Raw genomic sequence first — 16,522 nt, forward strand, 5'->3', positions numbered from 1 at the left:
ATGAAAGAAACTCCTTTCAGTCAGCATCTATTCAAATAAGCTGTGCAATAAAAGCAGATGCTGTGTGTATGATTTGTAAATTTACAATATTTTCTTAAAACAATAACAGAAGACGGTTCAGTGGCATAACTCATTTATTATTGAATAAAAATTGGACATTAACACGTGCAGACTAAAAACCAGTGTAACAAATTGACAACCCTAAAATGTTTTCAAATCAAGTCTGCATCTCCTGCTGTAAAAAAAACAAAAACAAAAATCAAGTTTAGACCGTTTGCTGTTTTGGAAACTGTACAACATAGCTTTAGCAACATGCACCTGTCCAAAAAACAAGATGACAAAAAAAAAGCAAAAGGAAACAAACCTGCCTGCCAGTCCCTTTATGTGCAAACATATTGATCGTTCCTGAATGATCACTTTTATTTTACATTGTTTTGTCATTCGATCCTTCCACTGCGAAGTTTGCTTTTATAAATCAAAGCGTTCACATTGTGTCCAGTGGATATCATCAACCCATCTTTACACTGTAAATAAGTTTCCTTTGTCCCAAAGTCCATAACTTTAGACATAAAACCAAAGACGTGGGGGGGGGGGGGGGGGGCCTAGAGGGATGGTAGTGGTGTGTCTGTGTGGAGGAGGCATCATGGGAAAACAAAAGACAAACCAACGGGTCCTGGACAGATGTCACGCTGCGCTGACGCCGCCCCCTCAACCACCGATCCCAACCGACCGGGTGGAACAACGGGGAAAGAAAAAGAAAAAGAAGAGGCTCAACACTCGTAAAGCTACGAACAGTCCTCGTCATGCTGGTAGTTGCTGCTGCGGCCTGGGTTCCTCTGATGCAAGCGCCTCCGGTCTACAGCAACACAACGTGACACACCGCTGCCAAATATCAGCTACAGGTGTGACGCTGTGCAGATGAGTCACACAAATGACACTCCGTCACAAAGAGGCTCTGAGCAGGAATCAACAGTGTTTCTAGAACCGCCCACAATGCTTTATTTAAGGACAAAAAAAATCTCATGTTACTACGGGTACGTGTGATTTTGCTTTGGCCAACAAAAGTCGAGGCTGAAGAGAATCGACGTTCCGGTAAATTATATGATTATATAAATGGTCAGTTTCATGATGCATGTGAGGAACCCAGACAACCAACTGTGTCGGTACTCGGCTGGTGTTGTACGAAAAATTAAATTAAACCCCGCCTGTTCTCTGTAACGTAGCAGATGGGCGCCGTCTGGTTTGGTTGTGATTGGTCGTTGGATCACTGCAGTGTCACTCGACAGGCTGCAGATGTTTGGTTTACTTCCAGATTAGTTTGTGCTGCAACTATTAACTGTAACTTTTAAAGAACTCACCAGATTCATCTGTTAACGTGACGGCAGTCGGCGTGGGCTTAATGAAATAATTAGGAGTTTGTTTACTGACAGTGAAACGTATTCAACTGTATCAGAGAACTTGCTTGATTTTATTTTGAGTAAACTTGAAAACATCTATCGGCCCCAGGGCTCGTCTGTTGGGAGTGTGTGTGTGAGTGTGTGAGTGTGTGAGTGTGTCTCAGCGCCGGTGACGGCTGTGTCCTGAGTGCCCGCTGCTGCCGTGGTGTTTGCTCTTGTGGCTGCGCTCCCTCTCTCTCTCCCTGTCATAGGAGCGAGACCTCTCCCTCTCCCTCCGGTCTCCACGGTGACCCCCACGCTCGTGTTTGTGTTTCTTGGACGAAAGGTCAAAGGAGCTGCGGTCTCTGTCTCTCTCCCGCTCCCTCTCTCTCTCCCGCTCCCTGTCTGCCTTGACCGGAGTGCGGGAGCGCGACCGAGAGCGCGAGCGCTTCCTCTTGTGACCAGATCCTCCTCCTCCGCCACCGCTGTTGCTATGGCGTCCGCTAGCCTTGGAGTCGCTATTGCTGTGGTGACTGGACTTGGATTTGAGGTGGGGGAGCAGGGGCGAGGGCGGATGTCGCCGAGGCGAGGGGCTGCGACTGTGGGAGCGAGAACGTGAGCGAGAGCTGTAGGTCCCCGAGAGACTGCGTCTGCTGTTGTAACTGTGGAAACAGAAAAGAGAAAGATGAGGACTGTATCCAGCTGGTTAAACAAACCTGAGTTATGAGTTAGAACTTTGATGCGCATGCTGTCTTTACATATCAAGTGATCTTACTGTCTGCGAGGGGATCGCGATCTAGACCGGGAACGTGTTCTTGAACGAGATCGACTTCCACTCCTGCTGTTCCTCCCGATTTTCACGTCTTTCCTTAACCTGACAGAGAAGGAGGGAAGAAACATTTAACTTATGAAATGAGTTAAATGTTAAATCAACTTAAAAATGAAATCTTAGGGATTAAAAAAACAATGATCCTAAAACTTCTAGCTGAAATCATCAGAATTAAAACATAGTTCATGTTTGTTTCTTACCCGTTGTGGGGACTCTTGTTGCCCTGAGTCCTGCCGTCGGGCTCCTTCTTCACCGGTTTGAGGGTCTGGTTATTGGGGGACTTCTCCTCGACCTTCACCACGTTCGGGGAGCAGGGCTTGGAGGCAGGGGAGAAGCCGCCCAGTGTGGACAACGCGGGTGTACCATCAGGATTCAGGCCTTTGGCCTTCAGCTTGGCCTCGGCCAAAAAAACCTTCCTCCGCTCCACCTCCTTCTCCATCTGATCATAGTTAGGCTGTGGGGGGAGTGAATAAATTAAAAACTGCCCGTTTACTCAGACAACATGGAGTACTGGCTACTGAAAGCGGGAAGCTTCGTCGACTCGATGCTAGTAGGTTTGTTGTGATTTACCTGGTGGCACTGCCTTTGGTAGAGGACCAATGTATATATATATATATAAAAAACATTTTAATTTAAAACAGAATAAGTACCTTCTTCCTTGTGTAAAGTTTCAGGGTGGTGATGCAGATTTCTTTAATCTCATCTTCACTGGCACCAAACAGCAGGTACCATTGAGGTCTAGATGGCAGAGGTATCTGGGGAACAAACCAAAGGTAAGATTAGATGGTGTTATATTGTACAGCCACTCAAGATTATGTGTGAAGGATCAGCTTATTTGGCAACAGAAAAGAAAAAAAGAAAGAAAAAAGTTTCAAGTTAACATTTACCTGCAGAGCTCGGGCAGCGAGGTATATGCAGGCACAGGCGATGGTCTCAGCTTGGAACCTCACAAACACGTTTGTCCTCAGGCTGTCGTTCATGTAGTTCCTACAGAGGCAGAAAGAACAGAAACAAAAACATAGCATCTTCTCTACATAAAGAAACGTTTACCCAGACCCACATCTTCAAGTTACCAGTGTTTGTCTACAGTTTTAACGAATTATCAGGGCTTTTAAATATATATATATATATATATATATCTTACAAATAAACATTTTAATTTTTTGTTATTACTCATTAAAACATTTCATACATCTAAAAATATTTATCAACCTGGATACTTTGTGGTTGTTGACTTCTGAACAAATATTTCACAAGTGGCCGTCGACATGCAGAATCTGAGGAGTTCACCTTGAGATGCACTTAAGCTTGAGCCCTGATAGCTATAAAGACAACAGCTACACATTTTCAAGTTACACAGTGCTGAAGTGAAATATGCGTTTTGATCTATATAGGTTTAACTTTGTCCAGTTCTCTCTGGGGAGTCCATGTGACATATTGCTGTATGTCAGAGGTAAAGCATGAAGACACACATGGGGAAATAATCTCCTGAGAACCCGCCAAGACCATGTGACCACACCATGACCCCCGGAGTAATTACATTAGGACTAATGATGATCCAGACAATGACACGTGCCTGTAAGGTGGAGGAACATGCAGGCACACAGATGAACATTCATCTATGATGCAGTCGCCACGTTCATACTGTTAGATCTGATGGAACAGGGAGGTACAGCGGCAAGCGGGATGGCAAGCGTTGGGGGAATCAGTGGCATGTTGATGTAATCAAATGATGCAACACAGGTCTAATGGTCTTGAGTGTCAACTGCAAAACAACTTCCCTCCTAACACGCCTTCCAACAATGAGTTGAACCTGACCCTTGCTCCGGTCATCCTCAACCCAACTCCACTGTTGTAAACTCAACTACAGACATTATGTGGCAACAACGCCTCACTACTGAAGTCTCTGTGCAACGAAACAGAATATGAGTCATTAGATTTCTAGGACGATGGATGAATGGGATTAGCCGTTGGGGAGAAGAGCATTAGGGGAGACACAATGGCCGGGGTGTGAAATCAGGCAGGTACAGAGTGAGGTGAGCATCTATGTCCTTAAGTAACATAGAAGTCAAAAAGACAAAAAACTTGTGACGACAGAAACATGACGACAAAAAACCCCCGAATAACTAACTCGACACTGGTCCTACTCGGAAAAGGGAAGAAAAAAAAAGATTACAAAGCAGCGCAGCTTCCTGTCTCCAGAGGTGACACTTGTCCATATGCATACACCGTGTGTGTGTTGACTTCCACCCATTCAAATGATATATGTACTGCTCCACTGTGGATGTGCCTCACAAGCAGCTGTTATAAAAACCTGCCTCACCGGGGATTACTTCCAGTCTAACCTGCCTCCAACTAATGGCCACACATGCACTTCGGCTGGTCTGTCTGTGCCAATGAGACTATCGTTACAGTTTACACGTTGCCGTTGGATTCTGACTGCTGCGTGGGCGAGACAGGTCCTGAGAACTGGATCAGCCTGTAAGACAGACACATGTCTGGACACCACGTCAGTTGGGGACAGGAAATAGTATGCTACTGTAAATATAAAAATATAAAAATAAAAATAGGCAGGTTAGCTGGTCAAAAAAAGTTATTCTGTTCTGGCTAAGTTTACTTCATTGCTAGATGCAAGTAAACTAGAAAAAAAGTCAGAATATCATTCTATTTGTAGCTACTTGTCAAAAAAAATAGGCATTACAGTTGAAACCTTTGGAGCAAGACCAAAAAAATACAAATCCTTTGGACAAGCAAGAGGAAACAAGACGATGTTGCCTGTTGGGAAAGGCCCGCCCGCCCCCTTCAGTGAATCTCGGCATTGGGATTGGCTGTCTGGAGAGGGGCAGCCAGCCAATAGGGGGAGCTTCCTGAGGTCATGTGGTTGGAGGAGGCAGAGTTCAGAGGTTCTTTATGTGACTTACCAGCATGGACTACCCTTTAATCAAAGAGTAGAGAGAAAGGACAAAGTTAAACCAAGTTCCGCGGGCACCGGAAACTCAAACAGACTTTTACAGCAAAGCCATGTAAGGGCAGACAAGAGAGTGAGACACGTAACGGGCTTTTGCAATAAAACTAATTGCTCCATCGGAGAAAAAGAGGTGGAAGGGTTAAAATGGAGTGAGGGGATATCACAAGTCAGACCTGGGCAAAATGGATGTGGAATGGTTTTCAAGTTTGTGCTTCACAACATGAAGGGCACCTGAATATCGCTCATCTGACACGTGTTTCCACGTTTGGTTCTGTCCCAAGTTCCTAAGAGATAAATCAAGTGCTCTTCAAGTAATTTAACCTTTTGAAAAACATTCAAAACCATCTTTAGCCCAGGTCTGGTGGCACTTCTTACAGACATGACACACTTTGCTGCTGTGTGGGGGGGGTGTGTCAGTGGAGAAGTAGAAACGGAACTTACCAGGCCGTCTGGACCAGTGTCTGGTTCTTTTCACATTCCAGGACTTGAAGGTACATGACGATAATCTGGAATTAGAAAGTGATAATGTGTTAAAAAAAGAAAAATAGGATCATATCTGAGGAATGACATTGTTTAGAGGAGTTAGAAGCTGCTGCCTGTGTGGTTGTATCTAGCCTGGCGCAGCCAGACTAATACTCAAATGCGTATTAGTCTGGTGCCTCACGGTTCATTTTCAACCTCCAAGAGGCGTTAAACAACGGACGCAGGCCAAAATGCCTCAGGACGCAATTGGATAGACTAGTATAACCAGTGAGAGCAAACGAATTATGTGACGTCTGTTGAGCGACTCGCTAAAATTTCAACAGCTCGGAGCAGAGGAGATGCATGCAATGATTTCACAATGTCTGAAAGAATGTTGTCGTTTTTGTTGGAGAAATGTGATGCCCATTATCAGATCGGCTGTGATTGGAGCGGAATTTTTCTGCGGTTGGGAAAATCACTTTCCAATGGAAAAAATGGGGCTAGGTTGCATCTGCACGGAGGAACAAACTTACACATACATGTGAAATGCTTGTGTGTGGCTATGAACTCACCTTGTGTGGATGCTTGACATGCACACAGAAGCCCAGCTCCTTCAGGATCCGCCGCTCTGCTTTGATGACTTGGTTTTTGGTATTTATGTAGTTCTGATCGAGTATCAATGAACTCGGAGTCCTGGTTTATGAAAGGAATCAAAATAAAATAATAGTTTCCCCCCTTCGAAATAAAAGTAAATGAAAAAAAAGAAAGTGCCCTTCTGATTTTTTTTGCTCTTTTTTCCCGTTTCAACCAACTTCAAGCAACAGGTTTAACTGTTTGCAAGTCTGACAGTTTGCTGGGGTTTGTGAACTCCTGTGGTTCCAGTGAAAGCTTATGGGATTCTTCAACCTCTACCACCTCGTGTCACAGCTTTCACAGAAATATCAACTCGAAGCGTTTCTTTAGAAACTTGGAACTGGAAACTCAAACAACAATGCAAACGTACTATGAGTCATCGCATGTTACTCTCTCGCCTACAGTTATGTAACATATACATCTACAATACAATCTGCCAAGTGAGAAAACCACTGACCACTACGTCTTCTGTTAACAGTACACTAGTAGTTTTCGTTGTCCAATACTACATTAAACACACCGTAGTTACTACAGAACACCTGATGGTTACACACAGGACGTCATTTAAAAGTGCTACAGATTGTGACATACATTTTTTTTTACATCACTGAAATACAGAACCCTCTGATTAGATGCAATCTCATCATGATCATCATCTGACATGCCGTTTACAGGTGTGCATCAAGCTCCTTCTAAACCATCAGCCTCCTACATTAGGTACTATTTTGGATAAACAACAACAGAATGGTTAAAAAAAGAAGAAAAAAAAAGCCAAACTGACATCCATTTAGTATGTCTACATCCTTTTACTCTCACATTACCGAGTAATATTTCAGCTTTACTTTTTCAGAAACTACAACTGTCAAATCTATGATCGAGGGTAGAATTTGTATATCTTAAGTAACACAGGCATTTAAACGTGAATGCCACCATGCTACAAACTTCATGCATGGTATAAAAAAAACCTTCAGCATCACAGTAATGTCCATAACTGGACATGATAATTTACAGTACAGATCCACATCTAAAATAAGTCCTTCCTACTAGTGCATCATAAACACTGGCACATGTTAAAGGCTGATTCAAACTGACTTCACATGATGCCAAACTACTGAAGCTACAGTGCATGCACTGGCCCTGAACGCATTCATAACCCAGATGGACTACGAGTATCAAATAAGTTACTCTAACTCCAACATTCAAGGTGATATTTCTGTAAAAGCCATGGATAGCAGTTGGTGAATGGGGTTTTGCTCTTTCAGCACAAACAAAATGCATGGTGAGGAGCAGTCAGAGAAGAGAACTACATTACCCAATGGTCCGCAGATTGACGGACAGATACCCAAAGCTTAAGATTGAACCACAGGAGTCCTCAATGCGCCCCGGGGGCCACGGGTTTTCGGCCAACCTGTCATCCCCGATCCCAGTGCCCCCGCGGTGGCTCAGACCACGGGCGTCTCCCACAGGAGGGGTGGGGTGGGCCTGGGGGGAGGTGATAGACCCCCTTGCATCATGGTTGTCATGCCGACTGCTTCATCTTACGTACCATTCCACATCACCCGGGCTTTGGTAAATGTAGCTGGTCGCTGTTAGTTGGTTGCAAGGGAAAAAAGAATCCAAGTTAATGCCGAGGTCTAAACTAATGACAATAACAAATTTCTATGAAGACAAAAGGCGCAGGAACTTAATGCAGTAGCACCTTGTCTTACAATGCACTGCAGTTTTTTTACAGTGAGTTTGTTGAGGTATAATTTTCGGTGTAATGTCAAAATCTCGTGCCAAATGTAGACATCTACACTTTTGAAACTACCAGTGAAGCGGAAACTGAAAAGTTTTAAAATGGTTTAGGGTACATGGGTAAACAGAAGAGCACTTTCACAGCAAAAACAGACCAACATCATACAACATTTGATATTAATTTAAAAAAATCACAGACACATTGAATAATGTCCAACAGAATGAGGCGACTGGATTCAAATAGAGATGCTTACTTTTTGCCCCTGATCTGCCTCAGGTGGTGGAAAACGTTGATGACGTCTCGTATTCGTCGCGGAGCTTCTTCGATCTTAGAGGCCAGGTTGATGCACGCCATGGCGACGATCTGTCGACACAATCACAGTGAAAGTTGGAAGGCAGAGTTCAAGAAGTGACGACCAGACACACACGTAAAGGGAGACAGATATGAAGCGGTGGAGAGGCAGTTCATCTCGCCAGTTTGAGCCACAGTATTTTGATATGGTGGACAAAGCAGTGAATACGAGTGCTTATAAACAGTTTATCCCTCCGGTATTTATATATCATTATACAAACACGTCATAATGGAGGACATTATCCATATTGTGCACATACTGGACCGTTGCTATTCCTCAGATAAGCCAAGTGGGGAACTAAGAACTTTATGGCATTTCTACTTGTGATACTAGATAGTTTAAGACCGGCAACATTATTAATCAATTATATTACTTATACTTAATTTTTGAAGTATCAAGTGAAACTGAGTAGCCATCATTTGAACACAGAAAATAGAAATTGTAGATGATGCAAGCACAGGGTTATGACAGTATATATTCAAAGTATGTATTACTTTTGGATTTTATGTATTTCCATGTTTTTATAACAGCAGTCACTGTACGTGTCTAAAATTCCCCTATGGGACAATAAAGTATATTTAATCTAAGTATCCAAATGTATTGCTACTGATGTGTTTCGACCCAGAACGGCCTTTGAGACGTGATTTGTATTTTATCTGCACTCGATCGGAAGCCTCCTCACAACGCCGAACAGACGCCTCGACAACATGGCTGCCGCACAAACGCAACCGCAGCGTCGTGCTAAGCTACACGTAGCCGAGTCGAGCCCATTCACTCGGTCGCGACTCACCTCGAAGCTGTGCTTGACGAAGGACTTCGAGTAGAAAAAGCGATGGAAGAGAACCTGCGCCGTCGCCATCGCCACCTGCGGAGCAAGACGGGGACAAAGAGAGAGAGAGAGAGAGGGAGAGAGAGGTTGACGTGCCGTCGTTTGTCTCGTGGAAGCTAGCTCAACCTTACACAATGGACCGCCGCCATTTTCTTTTTCCACCACGCCAACAACTAGGCCGCGGCATTTTGAAGAACTAACACAAAACACACGGAACCTTCTTCCTTTTTTATGAATCACACAGACGTTAAACACTTGTTTATCTAAGGGGGGGTTTACCTGCGGCAGGCGGAGGAGAATGCCCGCGGACTGGATGAGCTCGCACCCGAGGATGCGAAGGTCGGTCTCCGTGTTCAGGTCGAGGCCGTCGAGCATCGACGGCGTCGGGGAGAGCCGCTCCTCCGGTATGAGCGAGTTGTCGATGGCCAGGTACACCTCCGAGTAGACCTTGTCGCCGATGAGGATGCCATCGTTGTTTGTGGACGCGTTGGAGGAGACAGAGAGAGGACCAGCGGCCATCTTCACCCGAAAAACGCGGTGGGGGGTTTTTGTTTTTTTTTGTTAGCAGCGTTCAGCCTGTTGCCTCGACGGAGCGACGGAGAAGAAGGGCGACGATCAGAGCGCGTGACGTCACCCCCCGCGTGAGCCGCCGTGCACATCCGCGGTGGTAAAATAGTTACCCGCGGTGTCAGTGTGTCGTTCAACTAAACTACTTTAACATGTTCACACACTTTTCACGAACTACATTTAAATAAATGACGTACATAATTTTAACTCTCGTGTTTTCTCAATTGTCGCTAATTTACCATTTCTTATATATTTTTTTATATTTTTACCTTAGCGTCTTTACATACTGTTATAGTGCACTCTAGATGCAAGGCAAACAAAATTGCTTTTAATGTGAATTATTAAAGTTATTAGAACAAACCAAGTGACTTCACGGAAGATTCACATGTCCATTGTTTTCTGCTTGGTGGTGATTCACCTCATGCTCCCTTCACGTAACCTCGGGCCTTCCAAACTCGCATGCATTATGGATGATACATAATGACAAAACAAATCTCTAAAATAAAAAATAGTTGGAAGGTCAGAACTTTTTGATTATCATAATACAATATTGTCGGCCATTTTGATAATGCAGGCACCGTGGAACTAACAGGACATGTGAATTAAGTATGTGAAACATTTGCTGGCTGACCCTTTTACGAAGGGTCTTTAAAAGCAACCATTAAACAACCGGTGCAATTAGCTGTTACAAAGTCACATTCACGTCGGTAATAAAACCATCTCAATTATATATTTGTCGTTATTGTGCTCATGGTTATTTTCTTTTTCCGACACCACCTGAAGCAGCAGCAGGAAGCGACTCTCCACCAACGGTTTCTATGACGTAGTTTACGGGAAAGTCCTGACTTCTCACCCCCACCCCTGGAACATATCCCTCCGCCAATTTAAAAAAAAACAAAAAAACCAAAGCAAAGAAATGGAAATTAAAAGCTTCCGAGACGCAACATAACACATTTAAAATGTTTGCCTAATTTACGCTCAGTGTACTGAAAGCCATTATTATTTGCATGTTAATATTCTATGTAATCAGTGATATATACAAAAACCCCAGAAGAAAAGTGCAGGTGAAAATGGTGTGAGGCAAATTAAAAAAACTGAATTCATGACTCTGGCTTTGACTGTAGCAGAAGAAAGTGTAGCTCCATGTACAGAGAACATTTTGTTCAAGGGGTCCCGGGACTTTGTAGGCAGAGGCCCCGCAGTACTGAAAACGGACAGCAGAGGGAACCAGAGACGCACCAGTTGGGGATCCTGAACATGTAGTGCCCCATGTGAAGCTGTAGGTTTTAATGTGCTAATAGAGAGTTACAGTAGCTCTGTGAGGAGTCCTACTCTGACACGGTGCTGCAATACAGTCAACTTTAATGTTTGAATTTAGTTTTTACTGCCAAAAAGTCATTTATGGGCTTATTCTGCTGCAGTGTGTATATATGTGTTTCTGTGAACGTTGTATTCACAAACATGTATTTCCTGCCTCAGTTGGTGTTGGAAAAGAGAGCAACTATCTTTCAACAGTGCAAGTTTCGCTGCAAGCCATTTGATGATGTGATGAACTGCAATGCTGTTGGGAAACTTTGCACCACTAAAGTTATCTATATATCAACTCTGGCTGTAGCTAAAGCTGCTTTCAGACATGCACTGAAGTCTGGACATTTGAGTAAACTTTTCCGGAGGAGCTGTATGTGATAATGCAAAGGTCTACTAATGTTTGCCTGGACATTTTTCGAAAACGTTTCCTGCCAGCCCCCTTGAAAAAAATCTCCGGAAGATTCACTGTGAGCAAGTGGGCGCTCTACCCAGGCACCACCCCTCGCCTAAATGTTCTGGAAATGTTCCTGCTGTTGTGAACGCGTCTGACCCGGATAATGTCCTGATGCGTTCCTCATATGTGAACGGGAAAATCTGGAAAATGTCCGGACCCAGAGTTCATGTCTGAAAACAGCTTAAAGCATCTCAGAGGTACCACTCAAAATCCAGTTTTAATACCTTACACTATTTAGTTTATCGCAGTGGTTTCCAACCTTTTGGCTCAACACCGCTTATAATCAAGCAATCTCTATCAAACTGTACGAGTGTTTAAATACATGCTGGAGGTAAAACTATCAAAAAAACAAACAGAAATTGAAGTTGAAAAAAAAAGATTTTTCTTTATTTTTGTCCTATTAGCGAATTCATGAACCCTCAGATTTTTTTATGTGATCCATTAGACTGGTTTATAATGTCCTCAAATGGTGTGTATAGTCTCAGATTAGTTTTTGTTTTTAAATTGTCCCAAACTAACTGGCAACGCAGCAAATCTGGGGCCAGGTACTTTTTCCAGCAACTAGACCTCTTGTTCTCAGAGGAAAAAAAGTACGGTGAAGTTGTCACTTTCAGTGCGCTGTGTGCAGTGTATGTGTAGACAACGGGGTACATATAAAACCCACAGAGGGAGGAGGAAACGGGGGCGTCAGTAGGAGACCAAAAGCAAATGATGCCCCGGATCCCAATCACAGTTTAATCCTGCTGCGGTCGGTTGTTTCCTGAGGTTATATGTGTGTGTCTGTGTGCGTCTGTGTGTGTGTCTGTGTGCGTCTGGGGCTATTATAAGCAATAGCTGTAATCGTTCAAACCAATCATGGAGGGTCTATTTCCACAAGCTGTTTGAAGCTCTATGTGGCTTGTAGGTGACACACACACACACACACACACACACAAACCAACACACACACACACACACACACACACACACACAAACCAACACACACACACACACACACACTCACACACACAGTTTCATTAATGCACCACATGAGGTGGCAGACTGAGGTCTCATTGTCCCTTTCATTAGTCAACACCTACAACCAGCACCTCTGGCCCCTGCACTCTTACGCAGTTTCCACGGCGACAAGAATGCTGAGCATTCTTACTCCGGTTGCCCGGGGCGACACTAATTATGGGGTGTGGGAGGGCTCACGGGACGGCAGAATTCCGGAACGACCATAACGACGCAGGAGAGAGGCGTTCAGGGACGCCCAGTGACGAACAAGGACTTAGTTATACACACACAGGCCACTCCCTGGAGCGTGTGTGTGTGTGTGTGTGTTTACGAGCAACTCGCACAGATTACCCAGGGACACGTGTGCATGCCTGCCCTGCTATGATAATTACTGCAAGGAGATCACGCTCCGAATGTGTGTGCATGGCATGCGTGTGTGTACATATGAATGTTTTATATGTGGGGGCATTTGTCTGGGGGCTGAGTCAATGTGAACGTGTAGGAGCGATCAAAACGTCACCCGTGCCGATGTAATGGGACTCTATGCCACTAGCCTGCAGTGCACATAACAAGTCGTATCAAGTGTCTCGAGGAGTCGTATATGTTCACGCCAGATCTCTCTCTCTCACACAGCTGTGCCAAGTCTCTTTCTCAAACACACACACACACACACACACACACACACCAGGAAGGACACCAGGTAAAGGGCTACGAAGCGAGGGCATGAGCAAAAGGAAAAAAAGTGCAGATGAGAGTAAGAAAGAGAGCGATCAGTGGATCAGAAATAAAGTAAGAGGCGCAGATAGCTGAGGAGGTAGCGGCCGAGAGGGAATTGCTTTTTAGCAACAGGGTCAGCGGGGTCGAACACCAAAGGAAGGCCAAAGAGATTAAAAGAATATTGACGCAGACGCAGATTTATGTGCCTGTGAATGCGATAGAGAGAGAGAGAGAGTGGGGTGTATGTGTGTGCGGTCAAAGAGTGAGTGTGTCGTAGGGGCAGTGCTGTAAAACTCCTCTCTCACTGGCATAGAAAAGAGGTTATCTCTTCCAATACACAGCAGAACACTGCAGGTCACAGTGGGAAGGAAGTCAAAACGGGGATAAAAGGGGAGGTCAAAGGTCAGAGGAGCATCTGGAGCAGGGTTGTTGAAAGGCAGATGCACGTGTCTGGAACAGACGCCTCCGTCTTCACAGACGTTTTACTGACCCGTCAAAAGCAGGAAAAGCAAAGGTGTGAGCAATGCCGATGGGGCGTCCCAGTGAAAAGCCACGACAGAGCCAGAGCCCTGGAACTGGTTCACCTAAAACGAAAACCTGTTATCATTTCCACCTGCTGCACCAAACACCTAAAACTGTACATGGAGTAAGTTGGGACTAACTTTCTTTTCTTGTCTTTGTTTTTTTGAGAGCTGAACTGTCGAGCTCGACTCGAAAGCAGAGAAAGTGCTCAGAATAATGGAAGGTTAAAATACATAATAACTGAGCAAACTCCATTTTGCTGATCAAAAGATTCTTTTGTCAGCTGCTATTTCCAAGGAAGAGCATTTTTGACTCTTTTCTTTGTTAAATAATCACAGGGCTTGAAGGAAAAACTCACTTGCACGAGCAAGAAAGTTTATAATTTTTTTTTAAAAACACCACTAGACTGGGACATACAGTTCACATCCTTACCAGTAATGTCATCCTCTTTGAAACATGCGGACACACACACGCTGCATTGTGATGTTCACCACACAATCAATGTCCTTCACTAACATTACGTGATTACCCAAAGTGAACAATAGTTTTTGTAAGGCACAGAAACAATCACTCACCGGAGACACACACGCACACACACGCACACACACGACAGTGTCGTGCAATGATTAAACAGACACAAGGCCACACACTCAAATACAGGAAGGCAACACAACGTCAGCTGCAAAGCACAAAATGAATGCTAATGTTGCCACGTACTTAAAAATGTGTGTGTGGCTGCAGCTCAGGAGTTGTGAGAGGTCGTCCAGGAACCGGAAGGCCGGTGGTTCGATGCCCGTTTCCTCCTGTCAGCGTGCCAAAGCGGCCTTGGGTAAGACACCTGCAGTCCCTTTACCATTTCAATCACATCGAGGGAATATGTCTTGTTTATTATTATTTGATTTTTGGGAATTCTCTCTTAATTGAAGTTTTAGACTGAAGCTGAAGATTGACCAAACATTTAATAAAAAATAACCGTGGCTCACAGCATCTGGGTTAAGATTTTCTGGTGTAATTAAGATTCATTTGGGAAATCTTATAAAAAAAATCTCATGCAACCAACCTCGTTATATAAATCAATAACCTGAATTAATTAATTTTCCGCCAATGCAGACGTGAAGAAAAAAAACAAACATGAATCAGTTTGTCGTGTGTGATAGGAAATTTCCCATTTCCTCATCTGGCAAAAACGGAGGGGGGAGAAAATTAGGTTTCAGTGGCACAGAGTGTTCATTGTTCTGTGTCACAGCGCGTCCTCTCCACACAGACGGAGGGTTTTTTTAGCAGATAAACCATACGTGTGTGTTTTGGCAAACAGGAAACTTTGGCAGGATAAAATCATAACGTCCCAACGTTTACTGTATGAACGATGGGCATTGTCTCGCAGGCGGATTGGAAGAGACAACACGGGGAAGTCAAACCAAAAGCTTTTTTCCATTTGTGCCAGTAAGCGGGGGGAAATTAGCAACACACACACACACACACACACACACACACTTTCTCCCATCATGCCAATTCACCCCAAATGCAGAGGAAGAGGGAGAGGGAGGGATGGAAAGACCTTGCACGGAGTGAATAATGTCAATAACACACAATGCCTGAGGGGAGAGGGGTGGGTAATTGTTGTGTGTCAATGTGTGTGTGTGTGTGTGTCTGGAGGGGGGGGGTTGCTCGCTGCTTTACAGTTTCTTTTGTGTTTGCCTGCCCTTTGTTTGTGTCCATGGGTGGCAAGGGACATGCTGTCATGCTCCTTCAGCGCAGCCCCAGTGACGGGCCGTGCGCTTGCATGCGTCCGTGTGTGCATGCCCGTGCGTGCGCACATACTTTGTGCGTGCTCGGGTTGTTTGTCTGCGAAATCCTGTGCGTGCCAGTGAGACATGCGTGAGTCGGGGGTTGTGAGAAAACAAGTGCATGTCTGTCGGAGAGTCCGTGTCCTGGGAGTTCGCCTGGTGTGCGAACAGGACTCGGCGGTCGTGTCTCGTGTATCAAGTGTGTGTGTGTGTTTGTGTACATGTGAATGTTACTTTCAGAAAAAGGCAGCTAAAGGGAATTATTGAATTTTAAAGGAACAAAAAAAGTACTGTAAAAATTATACAATATTATTCAAATACATTTTATTTATTTATTTACAGTCTGTCCTTCCTCCCCATCGCGAAAGGGACTTTACGTTCGACTGCACTCACTGTGCCGCTCGCTTTCAGTCTGGGTAACGTCCCCTCTCGCTGTTTTTCTTCGCCCAACACTCCGCCACCGTTCCAGGACTCCAAACTCCTCCCTGCCCCTCGTCCATCTGCGCCGCGGCCTCTGTCTTTGTCTGTGCCGGCGGAGGAGGGTCGGAGTGTGTTTGTGGAGGTCGAAGAGCGAGTGAGGAGCACCCGGGCTCTGCTGTGGAGGTGGAAATGCTTGTTGTTTCCCGGGGGGCCTTCTCTCTCCGTGGGGTCTGGAGGAGACCTGTTGGAGGAGCCCTGATGAGACGCCGGGGAGGGCAGCTCGAGGAGCTCCTCCTGAGCTTTAGTCAGGGCAGCTGTCAGCTCCTCCCTCTCCTGACACTCCCTTCTCACTGTCTCCTGGAGTAACGCCACCTGGACGGTGTCAAGGGAGAGAGGGTGGAAGTATAAGCAGTATTTCATGGTACGGAGTCTTTCTTGGAATAACAAAAGAGGAGAAATTCATCTGTTGTATCTCGATAAATAGCTCAGCTATTTGGGGAATTCGATCGTGGGTTGACGGTTGATGACGGGTTAATACGTGATGTTCTATGTTTAAGTCCTCAA

General features: G+C 44.8%; 2 protein-coding genes across 4 annotated transcripts in view; both read right to left on the bottom strand.

Annotated features, from left to right (window-relative positions):
- Positions 1-116: 116 nt before the first annotated feature.
- Positions 117-10,005, bottom strand: ccnl1a (cyclin L1a). Its single transcript, XM_035622459.2, has 10 exons — positions 9,467-10,005; positions 9,149-9,223; positions 8,260-8,369; positions 6,208-6,328; positions 5,615-5,679; positions 3,093-3,192; positions 2,856-2,960; positions 2,406-2,659; positions 2,152-2,250; positions 117-2,038 (listed from the first exon to the last, which is right to left on the bottom strand). Exons 1-10 carry the CDS (start codon positions 9,704-9,706, stop codon positions 1,558-1,560), a joined length of 1,650 nt encoding a protein of 549 aa, XP_035478352.1. The 5' UTR covers positions 9,707-10,005; the 3' UTR covers positions 117-1,557.
- A 5,837-nt stretch (positions 10,006-15,842) lies between these two features.
- lekr1 (leucine, glutamate and lysine rich 1) overlaps positions 15,843-16,522 on the bottom strand; it is a 64,519-nt gene continuing 63,839 nt past the window's right edge. For 2 of the 3 annotated variants that reach the window (XM_047335723.1, XM_035623242.2), the window contains one exon: positions 15,843-16,330. In XM_047335723.1, coding sequence (XP_047191679.1) covers positions 15,875-16,330 — 456 coding nt within the window. In that variant the 3' untranslated portion in view covers positions 15,843-15,874. The remainder of the gene's footprint in view (positions 16,331-16,522) is intronic. The other variant, XM_047335724.1, reaches the window with a different exon arrangement.

The sequence above is a fragment of the Scophthalmus maximus genome, chromosome 11 (genome assembly GCF_022379125.1).
Source record: "Scophthalmus maximus strain ysfricsl-2021 chromosome 11, ASM2237912v1, whole genome shotgun sequence".
NCBI classification, from domain to species: domain Eukaryota; kingdom Metazoa; phylum Chordata; class Actinopteri; order Pleuronectiformes; family Scophthalmidae; genus Scophthalmus; species Scophthalmus maximus.

Excerpts from the sequence above, each read along its gene's own strand:
- ccnl1a (XM_035622459.2), bottom strand. The coding sequence starts at position 9,706 with ATGGCCGCTGGTCCTCTCTCTGTCTCCTCCAACGCGTCCACAAACAAC. Across the intron at positions 3,193-5,614 it reads ACACTGGTCCAGACGGCCTG|GAACTACATGAACGACAGCC; the intron begins GTAAGTTCCGTT and ends CTGCCTCTGTAG. Across the intron at positions 2,251-2,405 it reads AACAAGAGTCCCCACAACGG|GTTAAGGAAAGACGTGAAAA; the intron begins GTAAGAAACAAA and ends CTTCTCTGTCAG.